General features: G+C 27.4%; 5 protein-coding genes across 6 annotated transcripts in view; 3 read left to right on the top strand and 2 right to left on the bottom strand.

Annotated features, from left to right (window-relative positions):
• Nucleotides 1–4012: 4012 nt before the first annotated feature.
• LOC115233116 (guanine nucleotide exchange factor MSS4 homolog) lies at nt 4013–4841 on the bottom strand. The gene is made up of 2 exons (XM_029803368.1): nt 4655–4841; nt 4013–4368 (listed from the first exon to the last, which is right to left on the bottom strand). The coding sequence occupies exons 1-2, from the start codon at nt 4787–4789 to the stop codon at nt 4135–4137; spliced, it is 369 nt and encodes a 122-aa protein (XP_029659228.1). The 5' UTR covers nt 4790–4841; the 3' UTR covers nt 4013–4134.
• A 21-nt stretch (nt 4842–4862) lies between these two features.
• Nucleotides 4863–7518, top strand: LOC115233113 (origin recognition complex subunit 1). Its single transcript, XM_029803365.1, has 6 exons — nt 4863–5090; nt 5539–5750; nt 5833–6109; nt 6287–6552; nt 6811–7094; nt 7172–7518. Exons 1-6 carry the CDS (start codon nt 5085–5087, stop codon nt 7336–7338), a joined length of 1212 nt encoding a protein of 403 aa, XP_029659225.1. The 5' UTR covers nt 4863–5084; the 3' UTR covers nt 7339–7518.
• A 104-nt stretch (nt 7519–7622) lies between these two features.
• On the top strand, nt 7623–8867 carry LOC115233115. Its single transcript, XM_029803367.1, has 3 exons — nt 7623–7763; nt 7875–8111; nt 8192–8867. Exons 1-3 carry the CDS (start codon nt 7757–7759, stop codon nt 8539–8541), a joined length of 594 nt encoding a protein of 197 aa, XP_029659227.1. The 5' UTR covers nt 7623–7756; the 3' UTR covers nt 8542–8867.
• Nucleotides 8868–8884: 17 nt separating this feature from the next.
• On the bottom strand, nt 8885–12026 carry LOC115233114. The gene is made up of 6 exons (XM_029803366.1): nt 12005–12026; nt 10304–10383; nt 9790–9997; nt 9514–9720; nt 9131–9235; nt 8885–9041 (listed from the first exon to the last, which is right to left on the bottom strand). The coding sequence occupies exons 2-6, from the start codon at nt 10309–10311 to the stop codon at nt 8901–8903; spliced, it is 669 nt and encodes a 222-aa protein (XP_029659226.1). The 5' UTR covers nt 10312–10383; nt 12005–12026; the 3' UTR covers nt 8885–8900.
• A 1770-nt stretch (nt 12027–13796) lies between these two features.
• The window catches only part of LOC115233107 (trypsin-7-like), a 3736-nt gene continuing 3454 nt past the window's right edge, over nt 13797–14078 (top strand). Inside the window, exons 1-2 of one of the 2 annotated variants that reach the window (XM_029803359.1) lie at nt 13797–13857; nt 13953–14027. Coding sequence is in view for 1 of the 2 variants with exons in the window: in XM_029803358.1 (XP_029659218.1) it covers nt 13818–13857; nt 13942–14027 (126 nt within the window). In the remaining variant the exon portion in view is untranslated. Of the gene's footprint in view, nt 13858–13941; nt 14028–14078 lie in introns of both variants that reach the window. The other variant, XM_029803358.1, reaches the window with a different exon arrangement.

Below are 14078 nucleotides of genomic sequence, written 5' to 3' on the forward strand. Positions count from 1 at the left end.
TATATATATTTGAATTTATCTTAATAATGGCTATTAAAATATATGTAGCAAGATTAACATTATTTGTTCTGTTAAAAAATAAAAAATAAAATTTATCTATATTTTATATACACATATATTCGGTAACTTAATCGTTTTACTAATAGCGTTTTCGAATGAACGGACTAATCTAAATTGGATCAATTAATCACTATTTTACTATGAATTCAAGTCTTTTATTGGTAGAGACGATGCAATGACGTTATTAATCGCTCTGAGAGCGATTAAATCTGCTATATTCGAAAACGCTATAAATAGAATGCTGTAATTTTATATTTATGTATTAATAATCTCGAGATGTGAATTTGTTACAATATATGATACAATATCATTAGGGATTATTCGAGCTTAAATAAGTTCCAAAAATGTTATTAATTTTCCAAATTTCAAAATCGAGTTTTTCAAAAGTAAAGCTTTATACGAAAAAAATTTTTTACATTTTTTATTTTATTTTTACTGGAAATATTTCTTTCTAAATTTTAGAATTATTGAAGTTATGTTTCCCAATCCATCTTGTATCTTATACAAAAGTTGTCATACTCACGATACTCGCTATCTAGAGTTTAATGTTATAGAATATACACCGCATTGAAAGAGAGAGAGAGAGAGAGAATTAATATTAATACGTTGTGCAAAACACGTTCTGTCAATTATAAATATAATGGAAATTATTATTCTTAAGAATAAATATGTTCTGTAAGAGGATAGTTTGATATTTTTTATTCAGGATTTCGTATACATTACATTTTATATCTAATTTTTTCAGGATATGTTTCTTATATAAAGTATCTTTGAAACGGGAAAAGGCGAAAAATGCAAATTGAAATACGGTTATAATTATAAAATTATTTGGAATTCATAGTAATAAGTAGTACAAGTTTTGTCAGATAATGTAAAATATGTTTATTTTTTCATCTGCGAAAAGCATACGCAAAATTGAACGCTAATTTGTGAACTGTATGTCTGTATTTATGTAAAAATAGTACGATGTAATAGTATATATATGTATGCATATATATATATATATGAAATGATTTTGAATTGAAACGCATCGCAGCAACAAAGTTAAATTATATCACGATTTTGTAAATACAAATATATATATAGAGCGAAAAATTGTAGATATTTTGTGTAAATGCAATTATAAATATAATAGTATATCAACACCGTTGTATCAATGATAGCAAAATTTCAAAAAGTCTCTCAGCTCCAAAAGAGTTTACAAAAATTTATCAAAGTTTACAAAAAGCTTAAGAAAAGTTTACAAAAGAATATGTGAAACAGTGTGAGATAGCGTCAAAATGCATAAGAAAATGTAAAATAAATAGAATATAGAAAGATTATATAGATAAAACAAGTAAAATAAATAAAAGATAGGTCTTTATTAACTATATCTCTTTGAATTTGAATTTAAGTTAACGAGAAAAACTTCAAATTTATGTAAATGATATTTCTACAATAGATATAGAGGATTCCTACGACGATTAAAGACATAGGATCATTTCGACATAATTAATCGCCTATTAATTCAAAGGGCAGTTTCTTATAGCAAAAATGTTCTAATTATATAATTCATCATTCCTCATCTAATCTTTCTTTTTATGTGTCAATAAGAAAAAATTAATATTTTTATTTATTAATAAAATATCGCAGATATTACTTGAGAAATTATTATCGAAATTTAAAGTCTAAAGATTTTTTCTTCCTTTTTTTCTTCGCATGATTTATCGATACCACATAATTCGAATTTTGTTGTTTTATGGCGATATATTTTCCTTTCTTTTTATGATATATTTTGAAATTTAAAGAACACATTTTGTAAATTGGTAAATTCAGAATTCTCGATTCTGTGGATACATCGGAGGATTAAAATTGTCGATAGAGATCTAAAAAAAGATCCAAATGTTTTCGCAGGTTACAATAGTAATTTTATAACATCTTTTTGTTCTAAGTAATTCTTATAATAAAGATTTAAAACAACTAAGAGTAAGATATTTTCGGAATTTCCTCTTGCAATAACTAATTGGTATTCTGCAAATTTTTGATATTAATTATCGACATTAATGTATATAAATTACAGAAACTTGGTAATTTTTTTTTTTTTTTTACAAGATAAACGCGGAAAAACATGTCAAAAAGTGTAAAGAAATTAATTCGGACATCTGTAACATCGACATTCATAAATAATTTAAAAAAAAATTAATATAACATAAAGCAAAATAAAATATTCAAACAATTAGAAAAATAGAAAATAGAAAAAATAGAAAAATATTTTGATATTGGCAAATTAATCAGCTTGCACTACTGCACACGCGCACAGGATATCCCTTTTTATCTTACGTTCAAATAAAAAGTATATGATGCATTATGACGTTCCACCATTTTTATAATTTTATTTTTACTATTATTCGCATTTCTTTATTATATCTATGGAATATAGAACAGTTATTTAACCTGTTTGCTTCAATTTTTAGTTATTAATAAGTTTTATTAATTCTACTTTATATTGTGATTAAAAATTAATTATCGTATTTTTTACTGCTTTATATATAGTATCCACAGTTCTTATTCCATATGGTTATTTAGTTTGTAAATTTTAAATATATTCGTTCTTTTAATTAATAATGGCTGAATTGCAGAGATTCGAGATATTATCATTTGATCACGTTTCAACCAATTATAATTACTCGCATCGATCATTATCTATATTTATATATATAGTGTAACGTAATGATCAAATTTATCAATTTTTAGTATCTTAATTTCTTAAGCATTGTATTAAAATAATTTATTTTTATATCTTTCCAATAATTTTTTTAGTTACAGAAATTTGGTAATTTTTTTTTTTTATAAAATAGACGCGTAAAAACATTATCATTTATTTATTTATTTATAAGAGTATTTGAAGATGTTTATTCTTACCTCTTTATATTTCTATTTTTTTGAATCATTTTATTTATAATTGTGAATAATTTTCATGATTTATGATTTTATCATCCTGCTCAATCTCTCTCTTTTACTATCATAAGTATAATTGCAACATGATAATTTATAAAAAAGTAAAAACTATTGTAATTAAAATTATTCTATCATCATTTATTAGTAATTTGTACTACATATTATATATGTTCACATTGGTGAATAAGGATAATGCATTTCGCTTCACTGATGCATGTTTTAAAACAAAATAAAGTTGTGATGTTATTAAATATCTGTGTAATACAATTAACTCACATAAATGTGTGACTATTTTTGCAATATTTAACATTAAAAGAAAATAAAAAAAAACATACAGATATAATTAAACAAATAATAGTTAGCCAAATTCTCTCAAATCAGAAAAATAATTTTCTATAAAATATATATATATATAAATGATAAAATAGATAATATATGATAAACAATATTATAAATATATTATACATATACATATATGTCAATTACGCGAAAAATAGATATTTGTATATAAACATTATGTATACCCATATAACAGCCACGATTAATTATATTAATATATGATATCTTTAACTTTATATGTAATATCTGAACCGATATGAAACAAATGATAGTAATGACATACTTGATTCACACAATGCATATGTTATATACAGATGATTTTTATTATAAATAAAATTTGGTTATTAAAATGTATCAAGAATTTATTTGATTTATTGGCTTTGTGTTTGTAACATAATAAAATATTATCAACTAAAATAACAAATTGCTATTCTTATTCTTAACTAGATTATTACTTTTATATAACATTAATATAATTCCTTATTGTATATAGAATAAAAATAATTCTAAGATTGATATAAAATAATATTATACTTGTGATTTATTTTATATGAAGAATAAGGATTTTTCTATCTTTAAAGTAATTATCTGACTAATTTAAAAAAAGATACATGTTAATTTATTTTGATATAAAAATCTAGAGTAGCTTTTGTGTAAAAAATACATCCATATAATTATACATAACTATTATTTTATATCCACATAATTATTTCTGTACACTTGTGCTTGTATACAAAATTATACATATTACATATATAAAATTATAAAATTATTTTATTAATAAGCATACACATATCTCTATTCGTGTTTGACTCTACACAGTGCAATATATGATTTTTTGGTAGACAAATCGTGCCATCCTACTGGACCCCTTTCACAATCAGCGCAAGCTAGGTACTTGATATTATCTACTGTGTGTGACACACCAATATTTTCGAAGGTATACATATCTTCTACTAACCAGTAGTTCAAAATAACTTCTGACTGATTGCCTTTACCTTCTCCTTTGCTATGAATATAAGGTAACGCAAACTGCAAAAAATTTTTACATTATTATTTATTCATCTAATTGTAAATTATCTATTTATGGCAAGTTTTTACAAATGAATTTTTTACATGAATAAAAAATTTATGTAGAATCATATATAATAATCAATACAATTTTTAGATTACAAATGACGTGCAAAATTAATTAACGATATTAAAGCAACATAAATACATTGATGATTAAATTAATTATGTAAAAGAAATAATCAATAAGAGGTCATATGTTTCAATATTGACATGTTACTACGTTCACAGTATACATAATACTAACCTCCATATTTATTAACCTGGCAGTCCCAGCATTAAGCATTTTTGAAGGACAGAATGTGCAATAAATTTTAGTTTTGTTCTTGCCTTCTGCGTCCTTTTTCGTCTCAATAATCGTTTCAATCATATTCGTTGACATTGGTCTGTTCTTTATAGCTGAACTGACAATGATCTGAATGCTGAACTGGCTGCTGGTTGCAGTAATTGAAGTTGACTAAGTTCAGACTGTTCAGAGTTTTGGAGTTTGCCGTTTGCCGGTCACTGGTCACTCCTGCCGACTCTTAAAGCTTTATTTTGAGATAAATGTCGACGAGTATTATTGAAACAATTATTGAGACGAAAAAGGACGCGGAAAACAATAAAAAAAGCAGAATCTATTGCACATTTTGCCCTTCAAAAATTCTTAATACTGAAATTGCCAGAGGTTAATAAATATGGAGGTTAGTATATTGTAAACATGTGTAATAACAAAAGAATTATATGCATTCTTATTGACTGAATTATGTTATTTCTTTTCCTCGAGTGAAAAGGATCCGAAGTGGATCGAAATATTTGATATCAGTACAATTTTATGTATGTCATATAGTAAATTTTTTTATTTACATTACGCACCACTTACTATGCAGGCTCTAATTGGCCTTTCCTTTTATCCTATTAATGATATCATTTGAGCTTTTTTTTGAATAATTTTATTATTTTTACTGTATTTCATAAATGAATCAATAATACAGAAAGATAAAAGTAAGACCAAAGTTGATGAGATAGAGATTGTACACAATGCTACAAAAATATTTGTTAATAAAAACTACACAAAGAGAGGAAGATGTAAAGAATGCTTTCTTTAAATTAGTAATACAGAAAAGTTTAATAAATATTTCATACGCACAGACAAAGTCACATCGTGCATCGCTGAAGCATGGTGCTTTAACACCATCTGTGAAAAGAAGAACTAAAGTCTTAGCTAAACCAGTTACACCATTGCAAGAAGCCAGAATGAGATTACATGTCAGTACAGTGCCTAAGTCATTGCCTTGCAGAGAAGAACAATTCAATGACATTTATACATTTTTAGAAAGCAAATTAATGGATAATAGCGGAGGGTAAGTTTATTTTAATAAATATCTTTTAACATTTATTTTTATTTATTAAGACTAAAATATTGTGCACAAATATTAATTGCAGATGTATCTATATAAGTGGGGTCCCAGGTACAGGTAAAACTGCTACTGTAAATGAAATTATAAAATGTTTAAAAAGATCGGTGGAAAAGGGTAAATTAAACAGTTTTGAATTTGTTGAAATTAATGGTATGAAATTATCCGATCCCAGACAAGCCTATGTTCAAATTCTAAAGCAATTATCTGGGAAAATTTTAACATGGGAACAAGCATATAACGCACTAGAAAAGAAATTCAATAGCAATGCTAAGAGACCAATGACATTATTACTTGTAGATGAGGTATGTGTATATATATATTTATTTATTTATATCCTTTATTGTGTATAATATATATCTTTATTTATTTCTTATTTAATTATATTTTTTAGATTTGCATCAATGATTTTATGTTATTGTTTTTATTATTTATTTTACTGTACTAATTTATATTTTTTTTTTCTGATTTGGATTTTATAGCTTGATTTATTATGTACAAAACGACAAGATGTGATATATAATTTATTAGATTGGCCTGCTAAAATCTTTGCACGATTAATAGTTATTACAATTGCAAATACTATGGATCTTCCAGAAAGAGTTTTAATGGGTAGAGTCACATCACGATTAGGTCTTACCCGAGTAACTTTTCAACCGTACAACCATAAGCAATTGCAAGAGATAGTATTGACTAGACTTAAAGATATAAATATTTTCAAAAACGAAGCTTTACAATTAATTGCACGGTAAGCATTATATTAATTTTTTTAAATTTTTTATGTTTTTATCTATTTATAAATATTTTCTCGGATTTGATTTCCGATTCAGCGACTTTGTCCCGATATTTTTCTCGCCTTCATCTCTTCAAGGGGATAAAGAGTTTTTTGAACAGCTCTAAATAGTTATAGATTACTTTTTTACAAAAAGCTATTAATAGAATAAAATAGATAAAATATGATTAAACATTTTAATTAACAATACCTTGTATTTTTTATGTATATTAGTAAAGTATCTGCGGTATCGGGTGACGCTCGCCGTGCTTTGGACATTTGTCGTCGTGCGGCAGAAATTACTGAAATACGTAACGGTACTACAGTAACCATACATGATGTAAACGAAGCTTTGTCGGAGATGATAACAAATCCAAAGGTTCAAGCAATAAGACATTGTTCGAAATTTGAACAAGTATTCTTGCAAGCTGTATGCTCAGAAGTTACACGAACCGGTGTTGAAGAAGTTTGTTTCATAAACGTTTACAAACAATTTGAATTTTTATGTTCCTTTAATGGTTTGTATATAGATAATTAATACAAAAAAATAATGCTTATGAAAAAATTTTGCTTATAATTATCTTTTTTCTTTTAGGCTATGAAACACCCAATATTACTCAAACGCTTGATATTTGTACAAAATTAGATGATTACAGATTGTTAATATATGAATATTCAGGTAGTAATATACATCAAAAGATTTTATTAAATGTATCAAAAGATGATATACATTATGCATTACAAAGTATTGATCTTGATTGAAGAAATGTATAAGATTTAGATTAACTTTAATTTATTATTATTTTATTATATAGGATGTATGTGCATATTTTCACGAATTACAATAATATTATTTTATAATTAATGAATTTATAACTCAAACATGTCTCTGTAATATTGTAATGTAAACAAAGCAGGATAAAATATAAATAGGATTTTTGATTATTGACTTATATTTCTATTTTATATATATCACGTTGCGGCAGAATCTAGTGAACAAATGTGTGTGTGTGTGTATGTGTATATTCAGACTTATTATATACATTCAACTATACTATACAGCTAGCAGCTAATCTATTATTGGAAAAATTACACAACTCAAGTTCATGGTTGAAAATCTCTCATTCATATAAATAGTCTGTTACATATCTGTATCCTGTATTCCATATTCTGCATTATAATGTCGTGTAAGTAATGTGTTACTTGTTTTCTTTTTAAATCTGAATAGGAAAACTATATTAAAATTATCCGTAACAAAAATATATACAATATTTATATACATATATGTATAAATTTAGTATTGAGTGGTGACAATACCGAGGAAAAAATTTTTTCCTTATATAATGCTCAAAAGTGGAGAGAAATCACTGCTCTATCTTGTACAACTAATGATCTCAGAAGATTATCATGGGTATTGCCAGATATAGATGATCTGTATTGGATGAATAATATTATACAAAAGTATAATTTATTTGGAATTGCAAGTATTGGTTGTGGTTGTGGATTACTAGAATGGTTATTACAAAAATATTCAGGTAAGTTTCTGAAATAAATAAATATATTAATACATATTTTCTATTAACAATATTTTTAGTTTTTTTTATGTATTTTTAAGGATTAGACATTATAGGTATAGAATTGGATAGTTCCTGGTGGAATAGCAAATATGCTCCACCCAAATTCTTGAAAAATATTATTTTTGTTGAGAAGGCGTCAACAAAAATTCAAATACCAAAACGATATGCTATGTTATTTTGCTACTTTAATAATAATACTGCATTCTGTAATTATATAGAAAATTATAAAGGCCGTTTAATTCTCGTTATCGGACCTATGCAAGGACATAATTGTACAACAGATCCACTACCATTTGATAAAAAATTTGAACAGTATAATTGGAAATTAGTAGATAAGAAAAAACTTATACGTTCCAACGATTATATTACTGCATACATTAAACAATAAATATTATAATACGAAAAAAATAAAGACTATATAAATTATGAAATTGAGTAGCACTATTTTTAGCTATGCAAAAGGAATAAATTCAAAAAATTGTATAAGAAAATATGTAAACACATAATTTGCTACTCAATTTGTATCTGCGCGCGCAGCGGTTCCTTGATCGTTATTGGTCGCTGTGGGGTATTATGGTCGCTTATGGGATAATGTCAATGGCGAATAAAAATATGATAAATTATATATTTAATGTATATAATATTTAATTAATATAGTAGTAAGTTAATATAGTAGTAGAATAAAGTTAATGTAATGTAATGTAATATAAGATATTAATGTAAGATGAATTGTAAGTCAATAAAAGCTTATGTATTTTTATCTTTTAAATTTTCACATATAAATTCTAATAATTTGGTTTGTCGTTCTTCGTTTTTGGCCATCTTATCAATAGCGTTGCTTATTTGAAGAGTAGCATCAGCTTGCAACTTTATTGCCTCAGCTAGCATCTGTAAAGATATTGTGATATGATATTGATGTATTATTTATTAAAATAAAATTAAGATGCCTTTTGCATTAATTTAGTAACAATATCAACCTTCATCGCGTCAGCATGCTTGTCTGCTATTACTTCAAAAGATTCTCGTGCATCATGTATCTTCATTCTTATATATTCCTTGGTTAATATTTTCATTTGCTGTGGCTAAAAAGATAAAATTTTATATATATTTTTGGTAATATCAAGATTAAGAAAGGTAGGAAAGAAATTATGTATCAATTGAAATATCGTCTAATTCTAAAATTATTACTGGAAGCATTATGTAAAATAGTTTCATTTCCAGCTCTCAATTCTTCAATAGTATTCTAAATGTTAAATAAAAAAATAATTATAAATGTAATATTGTAAATATATTTTTCATAAAAATATATGTGCATATGTATAACAGTACAGATCATGCAGTTTTTTATTTTTTTACTTACATTATGTTCTTCAGGAAGACTATCAGAAACATTGCAACTATCAGAAACATTTGTAAAGTCTTGCACATATTCATATCCAATTATTCCTAAAATTCTTTTATCTAATTCTGTTAAATTCATCTCAATAGAATTATCTCCTGTGCTTACACTTGCTTTTCTTAATTTTTGTACCTTTTCTGATACTTTAGATTTATGATCCCGCCATGTCTGTAACAAAATAGAAATATTATCATTAAATAAAACATAATGTTATTATTATATATTATATTTACCTACAGTTTTCCAGGATTTTACATCTTTTTCTTTCCTATTTGGCACTTGCAATGCATTTAAATATTTGGCTAATTCTTCCCAATCACTTTGCAATTTTTCATGACTATTTAAAGTGGTAAATTTGCCCGATGCAAGATGTGGATGTTGCTCCAAATAAGTTACTAGAGCCTCTATTTGTTGTTTACTAGCTCTTCCTTGACGAAATTTTTTTCTGAAAAAGATTAATATATATATGTTTAGATTTCTAATCTTTTACCATACGCTGGTTTATTACATATACTGATATCGTAAAAAGGGTTTAATAATAATTTTATTATTATTATATTTTATAATTTCTACGTTATAACAAAAACTCTATTAAATTTTTACTCTTTGATTCTCGTAGTGTAGATTAAGTATTGTTAGGTTATATATCAATAGATTATGCCGGCACAATACGGCCGACTAAATGCAATTAATGATAATTAATAACATTATTTTTTTTGATAAAATTTTTCTATGTTTTATATATACTTACTCAGACATTATATTTATTATCACTTGTATTTTATATAACTTGTATTTTATAACTATCACAGTCAGTTTTCTTTAGCGTTCCTAAACTCATCCAAAAGAATGTGTCAAAAAGGAAATTCGATTGGCTGATTAAATATTGACATATTGCATATTATGCATAGAAACAATGGCAATCTTACTATCTCTGCATTTTTTAACTTTAAAATGTTAAATTACAATACAATTTTATTTACATATAAATAAATAAATGAATATAGGGTGTCCCAGGAAGAAAGGTCAATATTCTGGGAGGTGATCGGTCATTTTAAGTAAAAATGTTCATGAACGAGTGGTCCTATTCCAAATAATAATAACACGCCATATTCTTAAGAGTTGATAAATGCATTGCTGTTGACGGTGGAATGTTTGAAAATTTATTATCAACTGCAAAAAATGTGTCATTTGAACAATAAATTAGAAACAGTACGCAGTATCTCTTTCTTATCAGTAATTTTGCAACTATACATTTAAACAGCTCTATCTCGGAAACCGTTTGAAATAGAACACTCGTTTATGTGAACATTTTTGCTTAAAATGATCGGTATCACCTCCCAGAATATTGACCTTTCCTCCTGGAATACCATTATATATACAGGGTGGCCCCGAACGTTCCAGCCAGACTTTGAGATCTTATAGGAAATTTAATTCTGAACAAAAAATTTCCTATAAACAGGGGTCGAAAAACGCTTTCTTAAGAATGCTTTCTCTACTATTACGTGCTATTTTAGTTTAAAAAAATTTATTTTATTTTCATAAAAGAAAAAGATTTTTATTTTTTATTTTTATCGTTTTTTCAAGAAATTTATTAAGTTTCATTTTCTTTTCACCTTTTGCTCTTCCTTTGCATCAGAGGTTTTTGAGCGATAACTTCTTAAGGAAGCATTTTTCGACCCATGTTTATAGGAAATTTTTTGTTCAGAATTATAACCACCTGAAGTTTGTCGGTCTAATTTTAGGACACTGTATATATATAGGGGAGGTAAGTAGATGAATATAAAAATTAAAAAATATATTATATATATATGTATAATATACCGGCAAATACTCTGCACACGTTCGGAAAATCGCTTCGATAATTATGGTTCTTCCTATACCGTGCGACTCAATTATTTTCGTTAACTTGTTGACTCGCAGAGAGTCTATACAGATGTTGATAATAACAGCGACGACCTTTACGTCGCACTGCGCAAAATATATAATATTCGAGACTCGCGAAAATTAACGACTCTAAGATTTGCAATATTCGTCACAAGTTCCTTTTTAATTTCTAATCCTCTTTGAGACGCTTTAATTATGCTCGAAATACTCATAAGAATTTAGCTAACAATACAAAGACGGATACTACCGGGCGCGACTGTGATATATAAAGCACGACGCAATACTTTTACTCGATTCGAAATATCAATCGCAAGACAAAAATCCCGATAACTAATTTTATAAATACTGAACAAAAATACAAATTTAATATAATTGACTGTCGGCGGCGGCTAATTATAAAGAGAGAGAACGCTTATGCTAACAATAAGATTCAAATGTGGCTTGTGCCCGTTGGCCGTTAATACGCAATTCACTAATATTTCCCAAATTTCACAAAGAAAAGACATAAAAAAAACGCGTGACACGACAACTAATTACTAAGGGCGCGACTTATCCGAATAAATACCTAAGAAAATCAGCAACTTTACAGGAAAGCGACGCTGATCTCACCGGTCGGAAGTTCTTTCTCGCTTGGATCTTCGATGATTGATTCCTTGAGGCCTGCGTGCTCGCCGATGTCTCACCGAATAGTGATGAACAAAATCTCCTACAGGAGATACACCGATCCGATAAATCGCGATTAAGCCACCTATGGCGTTTCCGCGTCTTGCAGGGCCGCCCTGTGGCCCTCGCAGTCCTCGTGGCCTTCACGGCCGTAATTGCGGGTTTATCACCCTGCCGCTTTCAAATTTTCTTCCGTCCGACTTAGGCTGCATTCGGAAACATCACCCGTGTGCACATGAGTGTCGTTCTATCTTTGTTTAACTTTTGGTACATAACAAAGATAGAACGACACTCGTGTGCACACGGGTGATGTTTCCGAACGCAGCCTTAGAGGTACGGACTTTCGGCAGCGCACGATTGGACTTTTGTCCCTTTGGGGCTCCCTTGCTTCTTGCATGCGGAGTAGCCATCCCCTCGACCGGATCCTTCCGACCCTTCGCGCCTCGTTCCTGCCATGTAAAGATTTAAAATTAATGGCAGCGATGATTGCCCGCAATTATTAAAGTTTATCATATGAAAGAATTAACATCACGGGTGGCTTCCGCATTCCGGATGATTCGGACTTCCGCTTTCGGCTGCCTCAATGTTCTCCTTCACTTCTTTCGCCGGATGAGATCTTGCCGCTCGCTCATCCTTATATCGGTAACTAACTTGCGAGCTCCTAACGAGCTTACATTTTCGTGCTTATACTAAAAAAGGAAAACTAAATCTTGTCGATTTGGCGACCGGGCCGCTCTTTCCTTAAGTCGGGAGGACGATGAAAAACGTCACAATATATATTTTATAATATATACATTAAGAATCTGTTTTTGGAATTGCGCTACCATGATTTTTAACGGAGTTATGAGCAATCAAAGTCAAAACGTTCAATTTTTTATTTAATCGGTGATAACTTATTAACAAAAAATCTTGGAAAAATTTAAAGAAAGAATTTTGTGTGTAGAGAAAACTTTAAGCTTTCACATTAGAAAGTCGAAAGTTTTTTGGGTCCAAATTTTTTTTGGGTATGACAGGTCCACAAAGTGAGAAGACAATTTTCCATTTTGTCCAACTCTTGTCCAGCAATTTTTTATATGTAAAAATTTCCAAACACAGAAATTCAAGAACAATAGTGACCTTTTGAAAATAGAGATTTTAAACTTTAAAATTCTCTTTTCGGATTTAAATTTTGTTCATTTTTAACGATGTTATACTTGTGTAACTAACATAATTTCTAGTATTTAAAAAATGTGTATTTTATCAAACATATACTGTAGCTCTTATCAAATTTCTTTCTCTCTCTTTTTGTTTGTATTCAAGATTATCATTTAATATTATTAGCATTTAAAAAGCCTTACTTTTGTTAACTGTTATTGTCTTATTTTATATATTCTCTATTTGCGTATAAATATCTTTATTTTTATATTTTTTCTTAAAAAATAAATGTTCTTTAAATATTAAATATGAATAATATTTCATAATTAATTATATTAATAAATAAATAAATAGATAAATTTCTTGTATATTTACATATGTAATATTTGATTAAAATAAAGTAATATATGATGAAAAATAAATGTTTATAATATGTTTCCATTGATAACATTTTAATAATCGGAATAGCAATAGATAAACTATTTTTTGCAAATGGCCATAAACGCTTTGTCCTTTGATAATTTCTGCTAATAACCATAATTATGCTGGTTAAAACTAGTAGTGTCTTTTACACCATCAAGATGAACGCTCATTTTTTAATGCTAAGTTTTCTCTATTTCAGTGAGTATTTATATCGTTATAAATTTCACATTATTTAAAAATAGTTTTTTAAATCTGTAAAATCGGATACGTTTTTCGATTTAGCACATTCGCAGTGTAAACTTTCGAGCAATTCAGTAGAAAGAATCATCGGTGGCGTAGACATCAATATCGAATCAGTTCCTTATGTGGTAAGTAAATTTTTGTATCAAATTTAATATCATATATATATATAAATGTTA

Source organism: Formica exsecta, unplaced genomic scaffold (genome assembly GCF_003651465.1).
Source record: "Formica exsecta isolate Colony F162 unplaced genomic scaffold, ASM365146v1 scaffold160, whole genome shotgun sequence".
Lineage (NCBI taxonomy): Eukaryota > Metazoa > Arthropoda > Insecta > Hymenoptera > Formicidae > Formica > Formica exsecta.

What these genes read in the sequence shown, in the direction of transcription:
- LOC115233115 (XM_029803367.1), top strand. An exon ending in GTTATTACAAAAATATTCAG is followed by an intron (nt 8,112 to 8,191) that starts GTAAGTTTCTGA and finishes TGTATTTTTAAG; the next exon opens with GATTAGACATTATAGGTATA.
- LOC115233116 (XM_029803368.1), bottom strand. Translation starts at nt 4,789, where the DNA reads ATGTCAACGAATATGATTGAAACGATTATTGAGACGAAAAAGGACGCA. An exon ending in CCAGGTTAATAAATATGGAG is followed by an intron (nt 4,369 to 4,654) that starts GTTAGTATTATG and finishes AATTTTTTGCAG; the next exon opens with TTTGCGTTACCTTATATTCA.
- LOC115233114 (XM_029803366.1), bottom strand. An exon ending in GTCTTCCTGAAGAACATAAT is followed by an intron (nt 9,236 to 9,513) that starts GTAAGTAAAAAA and finishes TTATCTTTTTAG; the next exon opens with CCACAGCAAATGAAAATATT. An exon ending in AGCATGCTGACGCGATGAAG is followed by an intron (nt 9,042 to 9,130) that starts GTTGATATTGTT and finishes ATATCTTTACAG; the next exon opens with ATGCTAGCTGAGGCAATAAA.
- LOC115233113 (XM_029803365.1), top strand. An exon ending in TTAATGGATAATAGCGGAGG is followed by an intron (nt 5,751 to 5,832) that starts GTAAGTTTATTT and finishes TATTAATTGCAG; the next exon opens with ATGTATCTATATAAGTGGGG. An exon ending in CATTATTACTTGTAGATGAG is followed by an intron (nt 6,110 to 6,286) that starts GTATGTGTATAT and finishes TGGATTTTATAG; the next exon opens with CTTGATTTATTATGTACAAA.